Source organism: Microcebus murinus, chromosome 18, assembly GCF_040939455.1.
Source record: "Microcebus murinus isolate Inina chromosome 18, M.murinus_Inina_mat1.0, whole genome shotgun sequence".
Taxonomy (NCBI): Eukaryota; Metazoa; Chordata; class Mammalia; order Primates; family Cheirogaleidae; genus Microcebus; species Microcebus murinus.
This window is the reverse complement of record NC_134121.1, coordinates 57,469,201-57,487,695: the sequence shown is the minus strand read 5'-3', so window position 1 is coordinate 57,487,695 and position 18,495 is coordinate 57,469,201. Positions and strand designations below refer to the sequence as shown.

The window sequence follows — 18,495 nt, the reverse complement described above, 5'->3', positions numbered from 1 at the left end:
AAACTGTTTCCCCTACTTCCTCACTACTCTGCAGAGAACTCCTATTACCACATTTTACAGTCCAGAGTAAAGGCCCACATAAGTAACTTACCTGAACAAAAAAACAAGGTGATATATTGTCCTCCATGTACAAAATAGGAGCTACCATCTCACAAATAGTAGGACATACACATGTTCACTCATTCATTCAGCATACTATACAAAGCACCTACTATACTGATACACCAGGAAATGAAGGGAAAGAGGAGCCATACAAATAAGATAGGTTCCCCTGCCTTCAAGGAATTACAGGACTTTTGACATGTTTTTTTCCAGAACTATTAATAGATTTCTGAGTCACCAATATTCCGTACCAGTCTCTTACAACCAATGACCACGACCAAGCACAGTGGCTCACAACTATAATCCCAGCCCTTTGGGAGACCAAGGTGGGAAGATCGCTTGCGCCTAGGAGTTCAAGGCCAGCCTGGGCAAATATAGTGAGACACCATTTCTACACAAAATATTTTAAAAATTAGCCAAGCATGGGTCGCATGTAACTGTAATCCTAGCTATCTGGAAGGATGAGGTGAGAGACTGCTTGAGTCTAGGAATTCAAGGTTACAGTGAGCTATGACTGTATCACTGCATTCCAGCCCAGGGAACAAAGTGAGACCTTATATCTTAAAAAACCACTAAACAATAACCACTCATGCACTTACAGACAGAGAAGGTGACCAGGGTATTATTCAGAATGAGTCATTTATAAAAAGCTTATCAAGGAAGCAATATACAACCACGGTCCATGTCCTAGCCATATGGACACTGATAAAAATCTAACATAGTGAGTTCTCAAAGTCCTATGTGCTTGGGAATTACCTGGAGACTTCAGGATTTAACCCCAGAGATTTTGATTTCCATGATCTGTGGTGGGGCCCTGAAGTCTGTTGTGAACAAGTATCACCCTGATATCGATACAGTTAAATCATGAACCACAATTCAAAAAATCCTAAACTATAAATAGTACAATAGTTTTCCGTCTCTCGCCAAATAAGGTATCAAAAGTTTTTGGGGGCCAGGTGCAGTGGCTCACGCCTGTAATCCTAGCACTCTGGGAGGCCGAGGCGGGCGTATTGCTCGAGGTCAGGAGTTCAAAACCAGCCTGAGCAAGAGCAAGACCCTGTCTCTACTACAAATAGAAAGAAATTAATTGGCGAACTAATATATATATATAGAAAAAATGAGCCGGGCATGGTGGCGCATGCCTGTAGTCCCAGCTACTCAGGAGGCTGAGGCAGGAGGATCACTTGAGCCCAGGAGTTTTTAAGGTTGCTGTGAGCTAGGCTGACGCCACGGCACTCACTCTACCCTGGGCAACAAAGCAAGACTCTGTCTCAAAAAAAAAAAAAAAAAGTTTTTTGGTGTTTTGGGAGATTGTTTGTTTTTCCAGACATGGTCTCACTCTGTTGCCCAGGCTAGAGTGCAGTGGTATTATCATGGCTAAGTGCCACCTCAAACTCCTGGGCTCAAGAGATCCTCCTGCTTCAGCCTCCCGAGCAGCTGGAACTACAGGCATGTCCTACCAAGCCCAGCTAATATTTTTTTTTTGTAGAGATGAGGTCTTGCTATTGCCCAGGCTGGTGTTTTTTCCTTTTTTCAAGACAGGGTCTTGCTCTGCTGCCCAAGCTAGAATGCAGTGGTGCAATCATAGTTCACTGTAACCTCAAATTCCTGAGCTCAAGCAATCCTCCTGCCTTAGCCTCCCAAGTAGCCAGGACTACAAGCATTCACCCTGTTACCCCGCTAATTTTTTAACTTGTTATAGAGAAGGGGCATCACTATGTTGCCTAGGGTAGTCAAAAGTAATTCTTTAAAGATAAAACTTTCATTTTTATATTAATTTCAAAATCCCAACAAAGGTAGTTCATTTAACGAATCTGGCCTGGCACGGGGGCTCACGGTTGTAATCTCAGCACTTTGGGAGGCCAAGGCAGGATTGCTTGAGCCCAGGTGTTGGAGGCTGCAGTGAGCTATGATTTTGCCACTGCACTCCAGCCTAGGTGACAGAGCAAGACTGTCTCTTACAAAAAAATAATAATAATGGGCCAGGAGTGGTGGCTCACGCCTGTTATCCTAGCACTCTAGGAGGCAGAGGCAGAAGGATCGCTCAAGGTCAGGAGTTTGAAACCAGCCTGAGCAAGAATGAGACTCCATCTCTACCAGAAATAGAAAGAAATTAATCGACCAACTAAAAATATATAGAAAAAATTAGCCGGGCATGGTGGCACATGCCTGTAGTCCCAGCACTCGGGAGGCTGAAGCAGAAGGATTGCTTGAGCCCAGGAGTTTGAGGTTCCTGTGAGCTAGGCTGATGCCATGGCACTCTAGCAAGACTCTGTCTCAAAACAAACAAAAAAAAAAGATTCTCATGTGCTTGTTTGGCCTAAATTTTCTTCTTGGAGGGTAAATGAAGTAGGAATATAAACAAAGCTTATCAAGCCAGCCAATCAACAGCATTTATGCATTCCCTCTAAGACTTCCTAGCCCTGGTGATATTCACTGCCCAGTACTGAGGCCAAAAACGAGAACCAGGAATCCTTATTTCTCTAGGCAACCCATCCAATGCACAAAAGGACAAGAATGCATTTCATTTGGTTTTTCAGTTTAGTTGTGGGCTTCAGCACCTATCAGAAGCTGACTTACTGTGCTTTTCTGGATTTTCCAGTCAATTCTTCTTCAATTCTCTGGAGGCCCACAAAGATTCCATGGGATTCATTGAAGAGTTTTCTCAAAATTTTAGAGTAAACATCTACATCCTTCCGGATGATATAAATAAAGGGGCAGTTTGGCACCATCTCTGGCTTTTCTGAAACAAAACAGGAAAAAAATTTTAACATCTATCATCATCCCCAAAAGAGAATCCACACTAAAAATTTTAATTGAGTACCTAATTATAAAAGCATTAGCTTCTTTGCTACTGATTTCACTTATTAAAAAAATAAGGTGATATGGCCGGGCGTGGTGGCTCATGCCTGTATTCCTAGCACTCTGGAAGGCTGAGACAGGCGGATTGCTTGAGGTCAGGAGTTCGAAATCAGCCTGAGAGACACCCCATTTCTACTAAAAATAGAAAGAAATTAACTGACCAACTAAAAATATATATACAAAAAGTTAGCCGGGCATGGTGGTACATGCCTACAGTCCCAGCTATTCGGGAGGCTGAGACAGAAGGATTGCTTGAGCCCAGGAGATTGAGGTTGCTGTGAGCTAGGCTGATGCCACGGCACTCGCTCTAGCCTGGGTAACAAAGTGAGACTCTGTCTCAAAACAAACAAACAAACAAAAATAACATGATATGGATGATCATTTAGCCACACATGAATTTTTAAAACATACATGTTTATTCTCAGCCTTTATTCCTCAGCCCACTAGCACATTTTGGAGCTTTTGCCTCCCTCCATCAACTGAAATATGCTGGAAAAGAGAAAGCTCACTTAATATTAGCTTATGAAAAACTCCACAAATAAAATAAAGCTAAAGTTTTACATACAACTTCAAAGTGAAGCAAATATTTTTATATTACTTTACATTATCACTGCCCCTAAACAAAGTATCAAAAATTGATTATAATAGTTTGTCAAACAGGTTGTGACTGATGTTCAAAGGACATGTCTTAAATTTGATTTCAATAAGTATAAGCAAGCAAATAAAGAAAACATTGAGTTTCCAACAATCTAGAAATGTTGATAAACTTTCCCATTCAATATGAAGAGACCATTTGGATATATTCATAAAAGATTCTCTCCTGAGCAACAGCACTTTGACAGATTCTATTGCTCTGCCAAGATTGGGGTCTTCAACACACATAAGGATTTAGCAACAGAAGGGAAAATTCTTAACTATAAAATCAAAGAAACTACATCACTTAAAAATTATATAAACTGCACATGATATAATTTACCGACTTTCATTAGTTCATGTCTGTCATCTCAGCACTTTGGGAGGCCAAAGCAGGAGGACAGCTTAGGGCCAGGAGTTTAACACCAGCCTGGGCAACACAGTGAGACCTTGTTTCTACAAAAAATAAATAAATTAGCCAGATGTGGTGGCATGTACCTGGAGTCCTAGCTAATTAGGAGGCTTAGGCCGCAGGATCATGTGAGCCCAGGAGTTCAAGATTACAGTGAGCTATGATTGTACAGCACTGTACTCCTGCCTGGATGACAGAAGATGACCATCTTGAGAAGAGGGAGAGGAGGGAGACGGGGAAGAGGGGGGAGAGGGGGAGGGGGAGAGGGAGAGAAGAGAAGAGAAGAGAAAAAAAGAAAAGAACTTTCACATTTGGATAATGAAGCTATCAAAGATTTGCAGGAAAATCGCTTCAACATTTCCTGAGATTTCTCTCTTGAGAAAAGAAAAGAACACAAACATTAAGATTTCAGGGTAGATTTTTTTTGATCTTTCTTAATTTTTGTTTGTTTGTTTGTTTTGAGACAGAGTCTTGCACTGCTGCAGGCCAGAGTGCCGTGGCATCAGCCTAGCTCACAGCAACCTCAAACTCCTGGGCTTAAGCGATCCTACTGCCTCAGCCTCCCAAGTAGCTGGGACTACAGGTATCACCACCATGCCTGGCTAATTTTTTCTGTATATTTTTAGTTGTCCAGCCAATTAATTTCTTTCTATTTTTAGTACAGACAGGGTCTCACTCTTGCTCAGGCTGGTTTCGAACTCCTGACCTTGATTGATCCTCCCGCCTCGGTCCCCCCAGAGTGCTAGGATTACAGACATAGCCACCACGCCTGGCCCTTTCTTAATGTTTTATTGTATTTCTTTTTTTAAACATGAATTTGCATGTTATGCTTGGAGAGGGGCCATATCTATCATTTCAATTTTTGTATATGTGCTCTTTTTTTTTTTTTTTTTGAGACATAGTCTCACTTTGTTGCCCAGGCTAGAGCAAGTGCGCCACCATGTCCGGCTTTTTTTCTATATATATTAGTTGGCCAATTAATTTCTTTCTATTTACAGTAGAGACGGGGTCTTGCCCTTGCTCAGGTTGGTTTTGAACTCCTGAGCTCCGGCCACCTCGTCCTCTCCGAGTGCCAGGATTATAGGCATGAGCCACCGTGCCCGGCCAATTTTTGTATGTGTGCTCTTGAAATACAAGATTTCAGTTTTATCTTGCTACTATTGGGAAAAAAGATCCACATCAAGTAGCTGATGGAGGCCGGCCCGGTGGCTCACGCCTGTAATCCTAGCACTCTGGGAGGCCGAGACAGGCGGATTGCTCAAGGTAAGGAGTTCAATACCAGCCTGAGCAAGAGTGAGACCCCGTCTCTACCATAAATAGAAAGAAATTAATTGGCCAACTAATATATACAGAAAAAATTAGCCAGGCATGGTGGCGCATACCTGTAGTCCCACCTACTCGGTAGGCTGAGGCAGGAGGATTGCTTGAGCCCAGAAGTTTGAGGTTGCTGTGAGCTAGGCTGACGCCACGGCACTCACTCTAGCCTGGGCAACAAAGCGAGACTCTGTTTCAAAATAAATAAATAAAAAGAAAAGAAAACGGGGCAAAATAAGTTCAATCACTTCATGCTTCAGCTACACAAATCTAAGGTAATAAAGAGAAAAACAACCAAATGTGCCAAGATGAATAATCTGGAAGAAAAATAAACCCACCTTTTATGTTGAAGGAGGTTTCACACACCAGCATCTCCCCTGGACCCCAGTCAAAACATATTTGCTTCTTCTTGGAATTCACACCTGGAATCAACTAGTAAAAAATAAAGCACAGAAACTGTTATTCTTCCTGAAGGGTTTGTTTATCAAGCCTTCCATTGACTTGCAAGTACAATATATCCTGTTGTCTTAGGTTCTTGGAAACTGCTACAAGGGAAACATACAGCAGGTCCTCCAATAACATTGTTTCCTTCAAGTCGTTTCATTATAACATTGAAGGGAAAAATTGGTTTCATTACAAGCTTGAAGTCCTAGGTTCCACCAACCTATCCACCTTAAGTACGGACTTATTTGTACTTTTTTTTTTTTTTTGAGACAGAGTCTCGCTTTGTTGCCCAGGCTAGAGTGAGTGCCGTGGCATCAGCCTAGCTCACAGCAACCTCTAACTCCTGGGCTCAAGTGATCCTCCTGCCTCAGCCTCCCGAGTAGCTGGGACTACAGGCATGTGCCTGGCTAATTTTTTTTTTCTATGTATATTAGTTGGCCAATTAATTTCTTTCTATTTATAGTAGAGATGGGGTCTCGCTCTTGCTCAGGCTGGTTTCGAACTCCTGACTTCGAGCAATCCGCCCCTCGGCCTCCCAGAGTGCTAGGATTACAGGTGTGAGCCACCGCGTCCAGCCACTTGTACTTTTTAATTCTAGAAATCAGTGGTCATGGAAGTTAAGTATACTCTCCATACACAGGTGTATGTGGTTGAAATCTGCCTAGTCTGTTAGACCACGCACAGTCCCTGAATAAGCAAATGACCTTTGCTGGGCTCCTCAACCCAGCCTGCCATCTCTCAAGTGAAGAGGAAAGCTACAAAACTACATGCTAATCACTTCTTTGTTGGAGACAGAGTCTCACTCTGTCCCTTCTGCTAAAGTGCAGTGGAGTCATTTACAGCTTACTGCAACCACAAACTCCTGGGTTCAAGCAGTCCTCCGGCCTCAGCCTCTTGAGTAGCTAGGAGTACAGACGTGTGCCACCATTCCCGGATCTTTTTTTTTTTTTTTTTTGGTAGAAATGGGGTTTTAAACTCCTGGACTCAAGCTATGCTCCCACCTCTATCTCCCAAAGTGCTGGGATTACAGGAGTAAATCACCACACCCAGGCTAATTTTTCTATTTTTTTTAGAGATAGGGTCTCACAATATGCCCAGACTGGTCTTGAATTGCTGGCTTCAAGTGATCCTCCTGAGCTTCCCAAACTGCTGGGATTACAGGCATGAGCCACCACACCCAGCCGTAATCAATTCTTTTTTCTTTTTTTGAGACAGAGTTTGTTGCCCAGGCTAGAGTGAGTGCCGTGCATCAGCCTAGCTCACAGCAACTTCAAACTCCTGGGCTCAAGCAATCCTACTGCCTCAGCCTTCCCAGTGGCTGGGACTACAGGCATGCGCCACCATGCCCAGCTAATTATATAATATGTATGTGTGTGTGTACATATAAGTTGGCCAATTAATTCCTTTCTATTTATAGTAGAGACGGGGTCTCACTCTTTCTCAGGCTGGTTTCAAACTCCAGACCTCAGGCAATCTGCCCACCTCGGCCTCCCAGAGTGCTAGGATTACAGGCGTGAGCTACCGCACCCAGCCCCTAATCAATTCTTGTAATTTAGTGACCTGTGGTTCAGAAAAAGAGAAGTTAAAAACTTTAACAAGAGGCCGGGCGAGGTGGCTCACGCCTGTAATCCTAGCTCTCTGGGAGGCCGAGGCGGGTGGATTGCTCGAGGTCGGGAGTTCGAAACCAGCCTGAGCAAGAGTGAGACCCCTTCTCTACTATAAATAGAAAGAAACTAATTGGCCAACTAATATATATAGAAAAAATTAGCCGGGCATGGTGGCTCATGCCTGTAGTCCCAGCTACTCGGGAGGCTGAGGCAGGAGGATTGCTTGAGCCCAGGAGTTTGAGGTTGCTGTGAGCTAGGCTGACGCCACGGCACTCACTCTAGCCTGGGCAACAAAGCAAGACTCTGTCTCAAAAAAAAAAAAAAAACTTTAACAAGATTAACTATGATAGCATCACCGCACTCCAGCCTGGGCCACGGAGATCCATCTCAAAAAAAAAAATTGGGGGCTGGACGTCTATGCCATCTCTGTGTTGGTGACACTAACTTTTTCTCTCAAACTCAGACCAATCCCTTAGAGCCTCAGCTTCACACTAATCCACACACCTATAGGTAATCTAACCTATAGAGCTATATTTATAACATCAAGAGCCAAAAAGCAGCTCTTGATGCCCATCCTCAGCCCCAAATCTCAATGGGTGCTGGCACTAGAACAAAGCCTTCCCTAACTGTTAGGAACAATCCTGGATTCTTCTCTTTCCCTAACGACCTATGTTCAATCTATCAGTAAATCCTGTTCTACTCTGAAATAAGCCTGAAGCTAACTACTTATCCCTCTACCTATCTAATCCAAGCCATCAACAATTCCTACCTGGACCACTGCACCAGCATTTCTCAGTGCCTGATTCTCTCATATGGTTATTACTGTACTGTAATTAGATAAAAACTCACAAGGCAAGAGACTTTAGGATTCTCATTTGCTGCCTAAAACAGAACCTGGCACACAGCTGGCACTCCATAAATATTTTTTGGCAGACAATGAATTTGGCTGGCAAGTCTCGTCTTAAGACACGTGTATTCAGTCCTTAGGAAGACCTAACGCAGCGATTTAACAACAAAGCAATGTTTATTGAACCTTTTTGTGTGCCAGGCTCTAGGAAACAACAATGCATACTACAGTCTTTGCTCTCCGGAAGCTAGCAGTCTTTTCAAGACAATCAATAAACAGGCAGTCAGAAAAACAGGGAAATGCTAAGCCAAAGGTATATACAGACACATAGGAAAGTATTTGACTTAGCCAACTCTTAATGGATGAGTAGAGCAGGCAGAGGGAAAGTGTTATACACAATGGTGCTGGAGCAACTGGCCATCCATATCTAAAAAATGAACTTCATACCATATATAAAAATTAACTAAAAAGTTAATCACAGACACAATATAGCAGTACCTATAATACTTGAAGAAAGCATAACAGAAAATCTTTCTGACCTTAAAGCAAGCAAAGATAAGACATAAAAAGTACAAACTATAGAAGACAAAATTGATAAATTGGACTTCATTAACATTAAAAACTTCTGTTCTGCGAATGCTTGTTAAGAAAATGAGGCCAAGCGCAGTGGCTCATGCCTGTAATCCTAGCACTTTGGGAGGCGGGCGGATTGCTCAAGGTTAGGAGTTCAAAACCAGCCTGACGCTGTCAGAAGAAAAAAAAAAAAAAAACCAGCCTGAGAGAGACCACGTCTCTACTATAAAATAGAAGAAATTAATTGGCCAACTAATATATATAGAAAAGATTAGCCGGGCATGGTGGCACATGCCTGTAGTCCCAGCTACTCGGGAGGCTGAAGCAGCAGGATTGCTTGAGCCCAGGAGTTTGAAGTTGCTGTGAGCTAGGCTGATGCCACGGCACTCACTCTAGCCTGGGCAACAAAGTGAGACCCTGTCTCAAAAAAAAAAAATAAATTATTTAAATAAATAAATAAATAAATAAATAAAGGCAAGCCACAAACTGGGAGAAAATATCTGCAAAACACATATTTGATAAAGGACTTGTATAAAATGTATAATAAACTCTTACCAAAAAAAAAAAAAAAAAAAAAGAACTCTTACAATCCAATAATAAAACAACCTGATTAACAAAATGGGCAAAAGATTTTAACGCACTTCACAAAGATATACAAATGACCTATAAGCACATAAAAAGATTCTCAATATCTTTCATCACTAGGGAAATACAAATACAAATCAAACTGATAATGACCTACTACTATATACCCACCAAAATGGCTAACATTAGACCGACCACACCAAGAGTTGGTGAAGATGTGGAGTAACTGAAACACTCATACTTTGCTGATATAAAAAATAATATAACCACTTCAGAAAACTGACAGTTTCTTTTAGATAAATACGTATTGGGAGAAGAGAGAGAAGGATGAGAGGAGGGGGTGGAGAGGAGGGGGAGGGGGAAGCAGAGGAGGAGGCTGGGACGCCAAAACCAGGCTTGTGGAACAATGTCCATAGCTTCCACATATACTCACCATCAAACTGGTATTAACTAAGCAGCACCTAAGTGGACACATAGGTACTACAGTAATAGGGTATTGGGCAGGGGGGAGGGGAGCAGGTATATACATACATAATGAGTGAGATGGGCACCATCTAGGGGATGGTCATGCTGGAAACTCAGACTTGTGGGGGGAGGGGGGAAAGGGCATCTATTGAAACTTTAAAATCTGTACCCCATAATATGCCGAAATAAAAAAAAAAAAAGAATGTCCATAGCTGCCTTATTTACAATAGACAAAACTGGAAACAATGCAGGTGCCTATCAGCAAAATAATAGCTGTAAAAACCATCATATACTCATACAATGCATTAATACTCAGCAATAAAAAGGAACAACCTACTGATTCATACAACAACATAGATGAATCTTGAAAACAGGCTGAGTTGTTAGAAGACACAAAAAAGTTAGAGATCGTATCAAAATTCAAGAATAGAGAAAACTGGGAGGGGGGAAAGGGCATTTATTGAAACCTTAAAATCTGTATCCCCATAATATGCCGAAAAAAAAAAAAAAAAAAAAAAGAATAGAGAAAACTAACCTAATGGTGATAAAGTCAGAAAGCAGTTGAGGGGCAGGAAATGATTAAAAAGGTGTCTGGGTTTCCATGGGTGCTTGAACCACATGAAATTATATGCATGAGTATTTTTCTGGGAAGAGAACTTACATTTAAAAGAGTCCTTTAACCAAAATAATAAGACCACTGATCTACAAGAACTCTCAAAATCATTCTACTGTCTTTAAATCTATGCTTAAATATCCTTGAATCTGCTAATTTGTAACTTCCTTTCCTTTGTGTGCCTTGATAAGAGGAAGCAGTTGCCTGAAAAGCAGACGCAACTGCTATGAAAGATAAATTTGCAGTATTTTGGATTATTCATCAATCTGTTTAGAATGTGATTAGAGTAGGCCAAAGAGCAAATTTAAACTCAGATAATACTGAATTTGAACTTGCAGAGTTGAATTTCAAACTCTAGACAATGGAGTTCTATCAAGACAATGCCAACCAGTTTTCTACCTGGGCTCCCTAATACAATGTGAGCTAGGGTATCACAAGCACATCACTACTGGAAGGTAAAAAATTGGTTTAGAGCAGGGGTCCTCAAACTTTTTAAACAGGGGGCCAGTTCACTGTCCCTCAGACCGCTGGAGAGTGCGCACTGTGGGCCCAGGACGAGTCAGCTGCTAAGCAGGACAGGCAGTGGCAGCAAAAACACCCACAGGGCCGGATAACTGAGAGGCAGCCTGTATGTGGCCCACAGGCCATAGTTTGAGGATGCCTGCTTTAGAGCATCGTCATCCCTTTTGTAAACACATAGCTCAGTATCAGAGTAGAAGCGATCCAGGGTAGGACAGGGTACTGGAAAGGTTCCTCCATCCAAAGATTCTGTCATAAGTGGAAAATGCAAGATGACATATAGTTTGAAAAAAGTTCCGGTAATTCTTATTTTTTAGACAAAGTTTGGCTCTGTTGCCCAGCCTGGAGTACAGTGGCTTGATCATAGCTCACTACATCCTTGAACTCCCGAGTAGCTAGGACTACAGAAGCTGGCCAATATCCCTGACTAAATTTTTTTTTTAAATGGAGACAGATCTCCTTATGTTGCCCAGGCTGGCCTTTTTTTTTTTTTTTTTTTTGCTGACAGAGTCTCACTCTGTTGCTTGGGCTACAGTGCCGTGGTGTCAGTCTAGCTCACAGCACCTCAAACCTCAAATTCCTGGGTTCAAGCAATCCTCCTGCCTCAGCCTCCGGGTAGCTGGGACTACAGGCACTCCCACCATGTCCAGCTAATTTCTATTTATACTAGGGACAGGGTCTCACTCTTGCTCAGGCTGGTTTCCAGCTCCTGACCTTGAGAGATCCTCCAGCCTCGGCCTCCCAGAGTGCTAGGATTACAGGTGTGAGCCACTGTGCCCAGCTGAGGCTCGCCTTTTTAATCTCTGGCCTCAAGAGATCTTCATCCCAAAGTGCTGGGATCACAGGCATGAGCCGCCATGCCTGCCCTCTCTAATTCTTTTTCTCACAATGACACATTCCTTGATGGATATTTAACTATTTAAAGTACTTCATATAAGGCCGGGCCCGGTGGCTCATGCCTGTAATCCTAGCACTCTGGGAGGCCAAGGCAGGCGGATTGGTCAAGGTCAGGAGTTCGAAACCAGCCTGAGCAAAAAACGAGACCCGTCTCTAATATAAATAGAAAGAAATTAATTGGCCAACTAACATATATAGAAAAAATTAGCTGGGCATGGTGGCGCATGCCTGTAGTCCCAGCTACTCGGGAGGCTGAGGCGGCAGGATCACTTGAGCCCAGGAGTTTGAGGTTGCTGTGAGCTAGGCTGCCGCCACGGCACTCACTCTAGCCTGGGCAACAAAGTGAGACTCTGTCTCAAAAAATAAAATAAAATAAAGTACTTCATATATGTATTTAGTAATTAAACATTCCACAATAGTAAACTTATAGAGAATAACAAAGTTACATTAACTGCTACCGTACTTAAGATCTCATCTCGTTTTGTCTAGATATGAGCCCTATTCACTTTTTTGTTTTTGTCATAGACTGAACTTAAAACTGTAGGCACTTTAATTTTCTAAAAAGCAAAAACAAGTTCAGGTAAGTTAGAGTTTAGTGGGACCTACAGGTAACCAAGAGCTAAGAAATGCAGAACTCTGAAAGCCTATAATGGGCAGATATGTGACCTAGTCAGAGAAGTCTCCCATGAGAAAGAGGCTGTTAGAGCTTGTATTTGCAAAACGTGCAGGAGATAAACCAAAGAGAAAAGATTAGAGCATTCCAGGCAGCGGGAACAGTGGGCATTGAGTATCTAATACCCATGAATTTTATAAACATCACAGATCATCCACATTTGGCATACTTTCTGGAGAGTTCAACAGAATTGAACGCAGAGCAATAAAAATAGCAATAGTCTCCTGAGAGAACAAACACGTTTAACAAACCTCGAGCTACACAAGCAAAACCCAAGCTCATGGTGCTGCAATGCAGAGATTAGCATAGCTAGAAGGAAAAAAGCCCCAGTTCCTCTGCTTGGTCTGAGCCTATTCGATTGCCCTAGAGGAAAATCAAGGAAGTAGAAAGGTCAGGAATACAAGCGAGGGGGCGGGATGGAGAAGGGTCTCTGAAGCCAGGGTTCGTTGTGTACACAAAGGAACAGAAACCTAGCCACCACTACGGCCCGAACGCGGGCACCCAGTAATGTTGAGACCTCCCAACAGTGGCAGCTGAGCCGCTGGAAAGGGACCGGCGCCTCGAGGTTGGCAGGGAGGTAGACAAGCCTGAGGTAACGAAACAAACACAGTCTTAGAACCGCTAGGGCAAGCTAGCCTGTTTGGGGCGCCCTTACAGTGACTGTCGGCTCGCCATCGAGCTCCTCCATAGCTCCGCACCCCAGCCGCCTGGAACGCGCCCGGCTGCCAACGCTTCCCGCTCAGGCCTCCCGCTCAGAGCCCGCTGCGAGAGAAGACCCTGCCTGGGCGCCGCCCGCAGCGCCTGCAGGCCCAAATCCCACAACGCTGCAGGGACTTCTCTCAGCCACGACCCACCCTTCTGCGGCCCTCGACACGCGTCCCTCTTTCCTGGCCTCAACAGCACATTGGGGAAAACAGCGCCAGGGGCAACCAGCCTGCACAGTAACCATCTCACCAGATCAGGCGGCGCCGAGGACAGCCCCGCGCCGGGCGGGGAGAAGGGCCCCGGAGGCAGCGGGAGTGGATGGAGGGGGCGGGGCCCCGGAGGCGCTGAGGCTGCGCGTACTGGGGCTGCGGTGGCCGCCCTGGGGCTTGAGTCCCGCTCAGGCCAGGCTAGGTCTCCAGTGAGCCCGCGACCTCTCCCAACCTCTGGGTGTCCTCACCTCTCCCTGGGCTCCACTTTTGTGTCGTCGCAGCCGCTTCTCCGAACCGCGACGGTCCAATGGTTTTGTGTTAGAAAGCAGGTGCCGCCACTCCCACCCCAAGAGACACGTGGACAGAATTTTTTTTAATATTAATTTCTTTTTATTTCCTTTTTTAATTTTTTTTCTTTTTCTTATTTTACCTATGGCAGAGAGTATTGCTATATGAACGTGGACAGAATTGATGCAGCTGAAACAACTGTGAAATTGAGACAGCTGGGCTTGCTTAATTAAACACAAATACTGATTTTGTTATCTTTCTGAAGAAAAGCAGAACAAAGCCCTCAAATCAGTGCATCCCTGGCCTTGTTATAGAAAAGTCAAAAGTGCTCCAGCAATTTAAAGGAGTTAAATTGCTTTTTGTATAGCATATAATACACCAAGTAAGAATAGTACTGGTTGGTTATACATTTTATAAGCAACTTTTTTTGTGTTTTTGTTGTGTTTTTATTTATTTATTTTTTTTGAGACAGGGTCTCACTTTGTCGCCCGGTCTAGAGTACAGTGGTGCAATGATAGCTCACTGCAACCTCAAACTCCTGGGCTCATGCTGTCGTCCTGCCTCAGTCCCTGAGCTGGGACTACAGGCACTACTAGCCACTACGTCCTGCCTAAGGTTGTTGTTTTTTTTTGTTTTTTTGTTTTTTTTTTGTGGTAGCATTGAGTGTCTGGCTATTTTGCCCAGCCTGGCCTTGAACTCCTGGCCTCAAGCCATGTTCCCGCCTTGGCCTCCTAAAGTGCTAGGATTACAGGCATGCACTCAGCCCAGATAAGCATCTATTTGAACAAACTGAAGATATTTCATAAGTGTTAGGAAACAATCTCTAAAAATGTAGCAGCTTTTATTTAGGGGAAAAAATTTGATCTGAAAACAAGACAAACCTATCAATGTCTTACCTGGGGAAAAGACTTCTTTCCCTGAGATTATTCTTTTTTTTTTTTTTTTGAAGACAGAGTCTCGCTTTGTTGCCCAGGCTAGAGTGAGTGCCGTGGCATCAGCCTAGCTCACAGCAACCTCAAACTCCTGGGCTCAAGCAATCCTCCTGCCTCAGCCTCCTGAGTAGCTGGGACTACAGGCATGTGCCACCATGCCCAGCTAGTTTTTTCTATGTATATTAGTTGGCCAATTAATTTCTTTCTATTTATAGTAGAGATGGGGTCTCGCTCTTGCTCAGGCTGGTTTCGAACTCCTGATCTTGAGCAATCCGCCCACCTCGACAGCCCAGAGTGCTAGGATTACAGATGTGAGCCACCGCGCCCGGCCCCTGTGATTATTCTGAATGATCTATCTGAATTGGTGGAAATAAGGTGATGTGGAGTGATGAGGAAAATCCTGTCACCTAAGAATTTGTTCTAAGGAAGCACAGATTGTCAAGGAAAGGAAGAAAAATCCTATGGCTATCACAATTTCATCCAAATCCCTGTCCCTTAGCACCACATGTACTCACCAGCAAATTGGTATTAACAGATCAACACGTAAGTGGACATATAGGAATAACATTTATAGGGTGTCAGGCAGGTGGGAGGGGGGAGGAGGGTATGGGTACAAACATAACGAGTGAGATGTGCAACGTTTTGGGGATGGTCACGCTTAAAGCTATGACTTGAGGGGGGAGAGGGGCATGGGCAATATACGTAACCTTAACATTTGTACCCCATAATATGCTGAAATTTTTAAAAAGAGAAGCACTCTGGGAGGCCGAGGTGGGCGGATTGCTCCAGGTCAGGAGTTCAAAACCAGCCTGAGCAAGAGCGAGACCCCGTCTCTACTATAAATAGAAAGAAATTAATTGGCCAACTAATATATATAGAGAAAAAATTAGCCAGATATGGTGGCGCATGCCTGTAGTCCCAGTTACTCGGGAGGCTGAGACAGAAGAATTGCTTGAGCCCAGGAGTTTGAGGTTGCTATGAGCTAGGCTGACGCCATGGCACTCACTCTAGTCTGGGCAACAAAGCGAGACTCTCTCTCAAAAAAAATAAATAATAAAAATAAAAAATAAATAAAGTCACTGGGCCTCATTGCCAATACCCTGCTTGAATCCGGCAATGAACAGAGAGGTAGGCTTTGAGCACTAATGGAGCCAGTAGAACTTAAAATTGTCATACCAATGTCAAGGCTACATAACTGACAGGCATTTGGGAACCCTTATTTAGGCATTTTTGGCATTCGTGAAAAGTAGTAAAAAAGTAAGTACTATATCAGTCAATGAACATTTATTGATCACTGGCTCTCAGGAGTTTGTTATTTGCTGGGACTATAAAAATGAAATGTGATATACCTGCACACAAAAACCTTACAAGAGTATTCTGTAAACTACATTTGTGCAATATGTATATCAATAGTCATTGGGTATAAAGTAGTGTCTGATATTTATTTATTTATTTATTTTTATTTCGGCATATTATGGGGGTATAGATTTTAAGGTTTCAATAAATGCCCATTCTCCCCTCCCCCGTGTCTGATATTTATATCAATATTCAGTGAATGGGCCTAGTACAGTGGCTCACACCTGTAAGCTAGCACTCTAGGAGGCCAAGGTGGGAGGAGCCAAAATCAGGAGTTCAAAACCAGCCTGAGCAAGAGTGAGACCCTGTCTCTACTAAAAAATAGAAAAATTAGCTGGTGTCATGGTTCGGGCCTGTAGTCCCAACTACTCGAGAGGCTTAGGCAGGAGGATCGCTTAAGCTCAGGAGTTTGAGGTTGCAGTGAGCTAGGCTGACACCACAGCATTCTAGCCTGGGCAACAGAGTGAGACTGTCTCAAAAAAAAAAAAAAAAATCTGTGAATATACGATATGGTGAAATGGAACAATATTTCCCTACATTTTATACACTGCATGACACATTTAAGGAATTATATACAGGTTGAGTATCCTTTATCCAAAGTGCTTGAAAAGAGAAGTTTTTCAGATTTTGGATTTTTTTTTATTTTGAAATATTTTCATACATGTAATGAGGTATCTTGGGGATGGGATCTAAGTCTAAATACAAAATTTATTTATGTTTCATATATGCCTTATACATATAGCCTGAAGAAAATAGGTAATTTTATACAAAATTTTTAATAATTTTGTGCATGAAACAAAGTTTGTGTGCATTGAACCATCAGAATGCAAAGGTTGGCCAGGTGTAGCGGCTCATGCCTGTAATCCCAGCACTTTGGGAGCCCAAGGCAGGAAGATCACTTGAGGTCAAGAGTTTGAGACCAATGTGGACAACACAGTATGACCCTGTTTCTAAAAAAAAAAAAAAAAAAAAAAAAAAAGCCAGCTGTGATGGCCCACACCTCATACCTGTAGTGAGCTACTTACCAGTCTGAGGTAGGAAGATCCTTTGAGCCCAGAATTTTGAGGCTGCAGGGAGCTGTGATCATCTATGAGTAGGCACTGCAGTCTAACCCGGGCAATAGAGTGAGACACTGTCTCAAAAAAAAAAATTAGTTGGGCATGGTGGTGTGAGCCTGTAGTCCTAGCTACTTGGGAAGACTGAGGAGGGAGGATTTCTTAAGCCCAGGATTCCAGCCTGGGTGACAGAGCAAGATTCTCTTAAAGAAAAAAAAAAAAAAAAAAAAAGGAAAGAGAAGGACAGCAAAGGTGTCAGGTGTGGAATTTGGAATTTTCCATTTATGGTATCATGTCAGCAATCAGAAAGTTTTGGATTTTGGAACATTTCAGATTTTGAATTTTTGAATTAGGGATGTTCAACCTGTACTAGATTCTTGACATTGACTGCTAATACAATCTTGGGTTCTATCATCTTTTCCATGACCCAAAACATAAAATTGGAAAGTTTCTACAATAGCATCACCATTCTGTCTCCAGATTTCCTGCAGTATTGAGGAATTCTTTTTTTTTTTTTAATTTTTTTTAATTTTGGCATATTATGGAGGTATAGATTTTAAGGTTTCAATAATTGCCCATTTCCCTCCCTCCCCCCAAAAGTCTGAGTCTCCATCATGACCATCCCCCAGATGGTGCACATCTCACTCATTATGTATGTATTTACCCGCCCCCCTCCCCCCTCCCACCTGCCCAATACCCTATTTGAGGAATTCTATATTCAGTATTCCTGCAGTATTTGCAGAGACAACTCAAGTAGTCAACTAAACTACATTAGAGTGTGAAGGAAATTTGATGGTATAAAGTACATACAGTTTAGTCATCTGTATTTTAAATTTAGTTATATGTATAGGGTTTTTGGTGAGGATTTAAAGCTCTCAATGAGACTCTGTGATTCTTATTCTCTTACCCCTTTCAGAAAATACATTTTTTCCTTTAGTACTTGACCCTGGGGAGTATACTCTCTCTGGTTCACCCTATTTTTACCCTCTACATCTAACATTCACTATTGATATTTAATTAGGTTCCTGGAGGAATTGGGCCTTTCCCGTCCAAGTTTCTAGTTAACTCCTCATGGTGACAACTACCCACTGTGAACTCCCTCCTCATTCATTCCTTTACTCACACAGTAGGATCCAAGGAACTGTGATAGGTGCTAGGAACAAAACTGAGAACAAGACAGACAGATCTCTGCTTCCATGGAACTTCCATTCTGCTGAAGGAGACAAAAACCAAAAATTTAAGCTAAAACAACTTTATTGGGCCGGGCGTGGTGGCTCACGCCTGTAATCCTAGCACTCTGGGAGGCAGAGGCGGGAGGATTGCTCGGGGTCAGGAGTTCAAAACCAGCCTGAGCAAGAGCGAGACCCCCGTCTCTACCATAAATAGAAAGAAATTAATTGGCCA

At 42.9% G+C, this 18,495-nt stretch overlaps 1 protein-coding gene across 4 annotated transcripts in view; it reads right to left on the bottom strand.

Moving 5' to 3' along the window:
* NUP85 (nucleoporin 85) overlaps window positions 1-13,579 on the bottom strand; it is a 41,000-nt gene extending 27,421 nt beyond the window's left edge. Inside the window, exons 1-3 of one of the 4 annotated variants that reach the window (XM_075994742.1) lie at window positions 13,501-13,579; window positions 5,662-5,755; window positions 2,683-2,845 (exon numbers count right to left, since the gene is read on the bottom strand). In XM_075994742.1, the coding sequence (XP_075850857.1) occupies window positions 2,683-2,845; window positions 5,662-5,695 (197 nt within the window). In that variant the 5' untranslated portion in view covers window positions 5,696-5,755; window positions 13,501-13,579. Of the gene's footprint in view, window positions 1-2,682; window positions 2,846-3,940; window positions 4,017-4,095; window positions 4,114-5,661; window positions 5,756-13,201; window positions 13,319-13,500 lie in introns of those variants that run through there. The other 3 variants (XM_012778779.3, XM_012778783.3, XM_075994743.1) reach the window with 3 other exon arrangements.
* Between the last annotated feature and the right edge of the window lie 4,916 nt (window positions 13,580-18,495).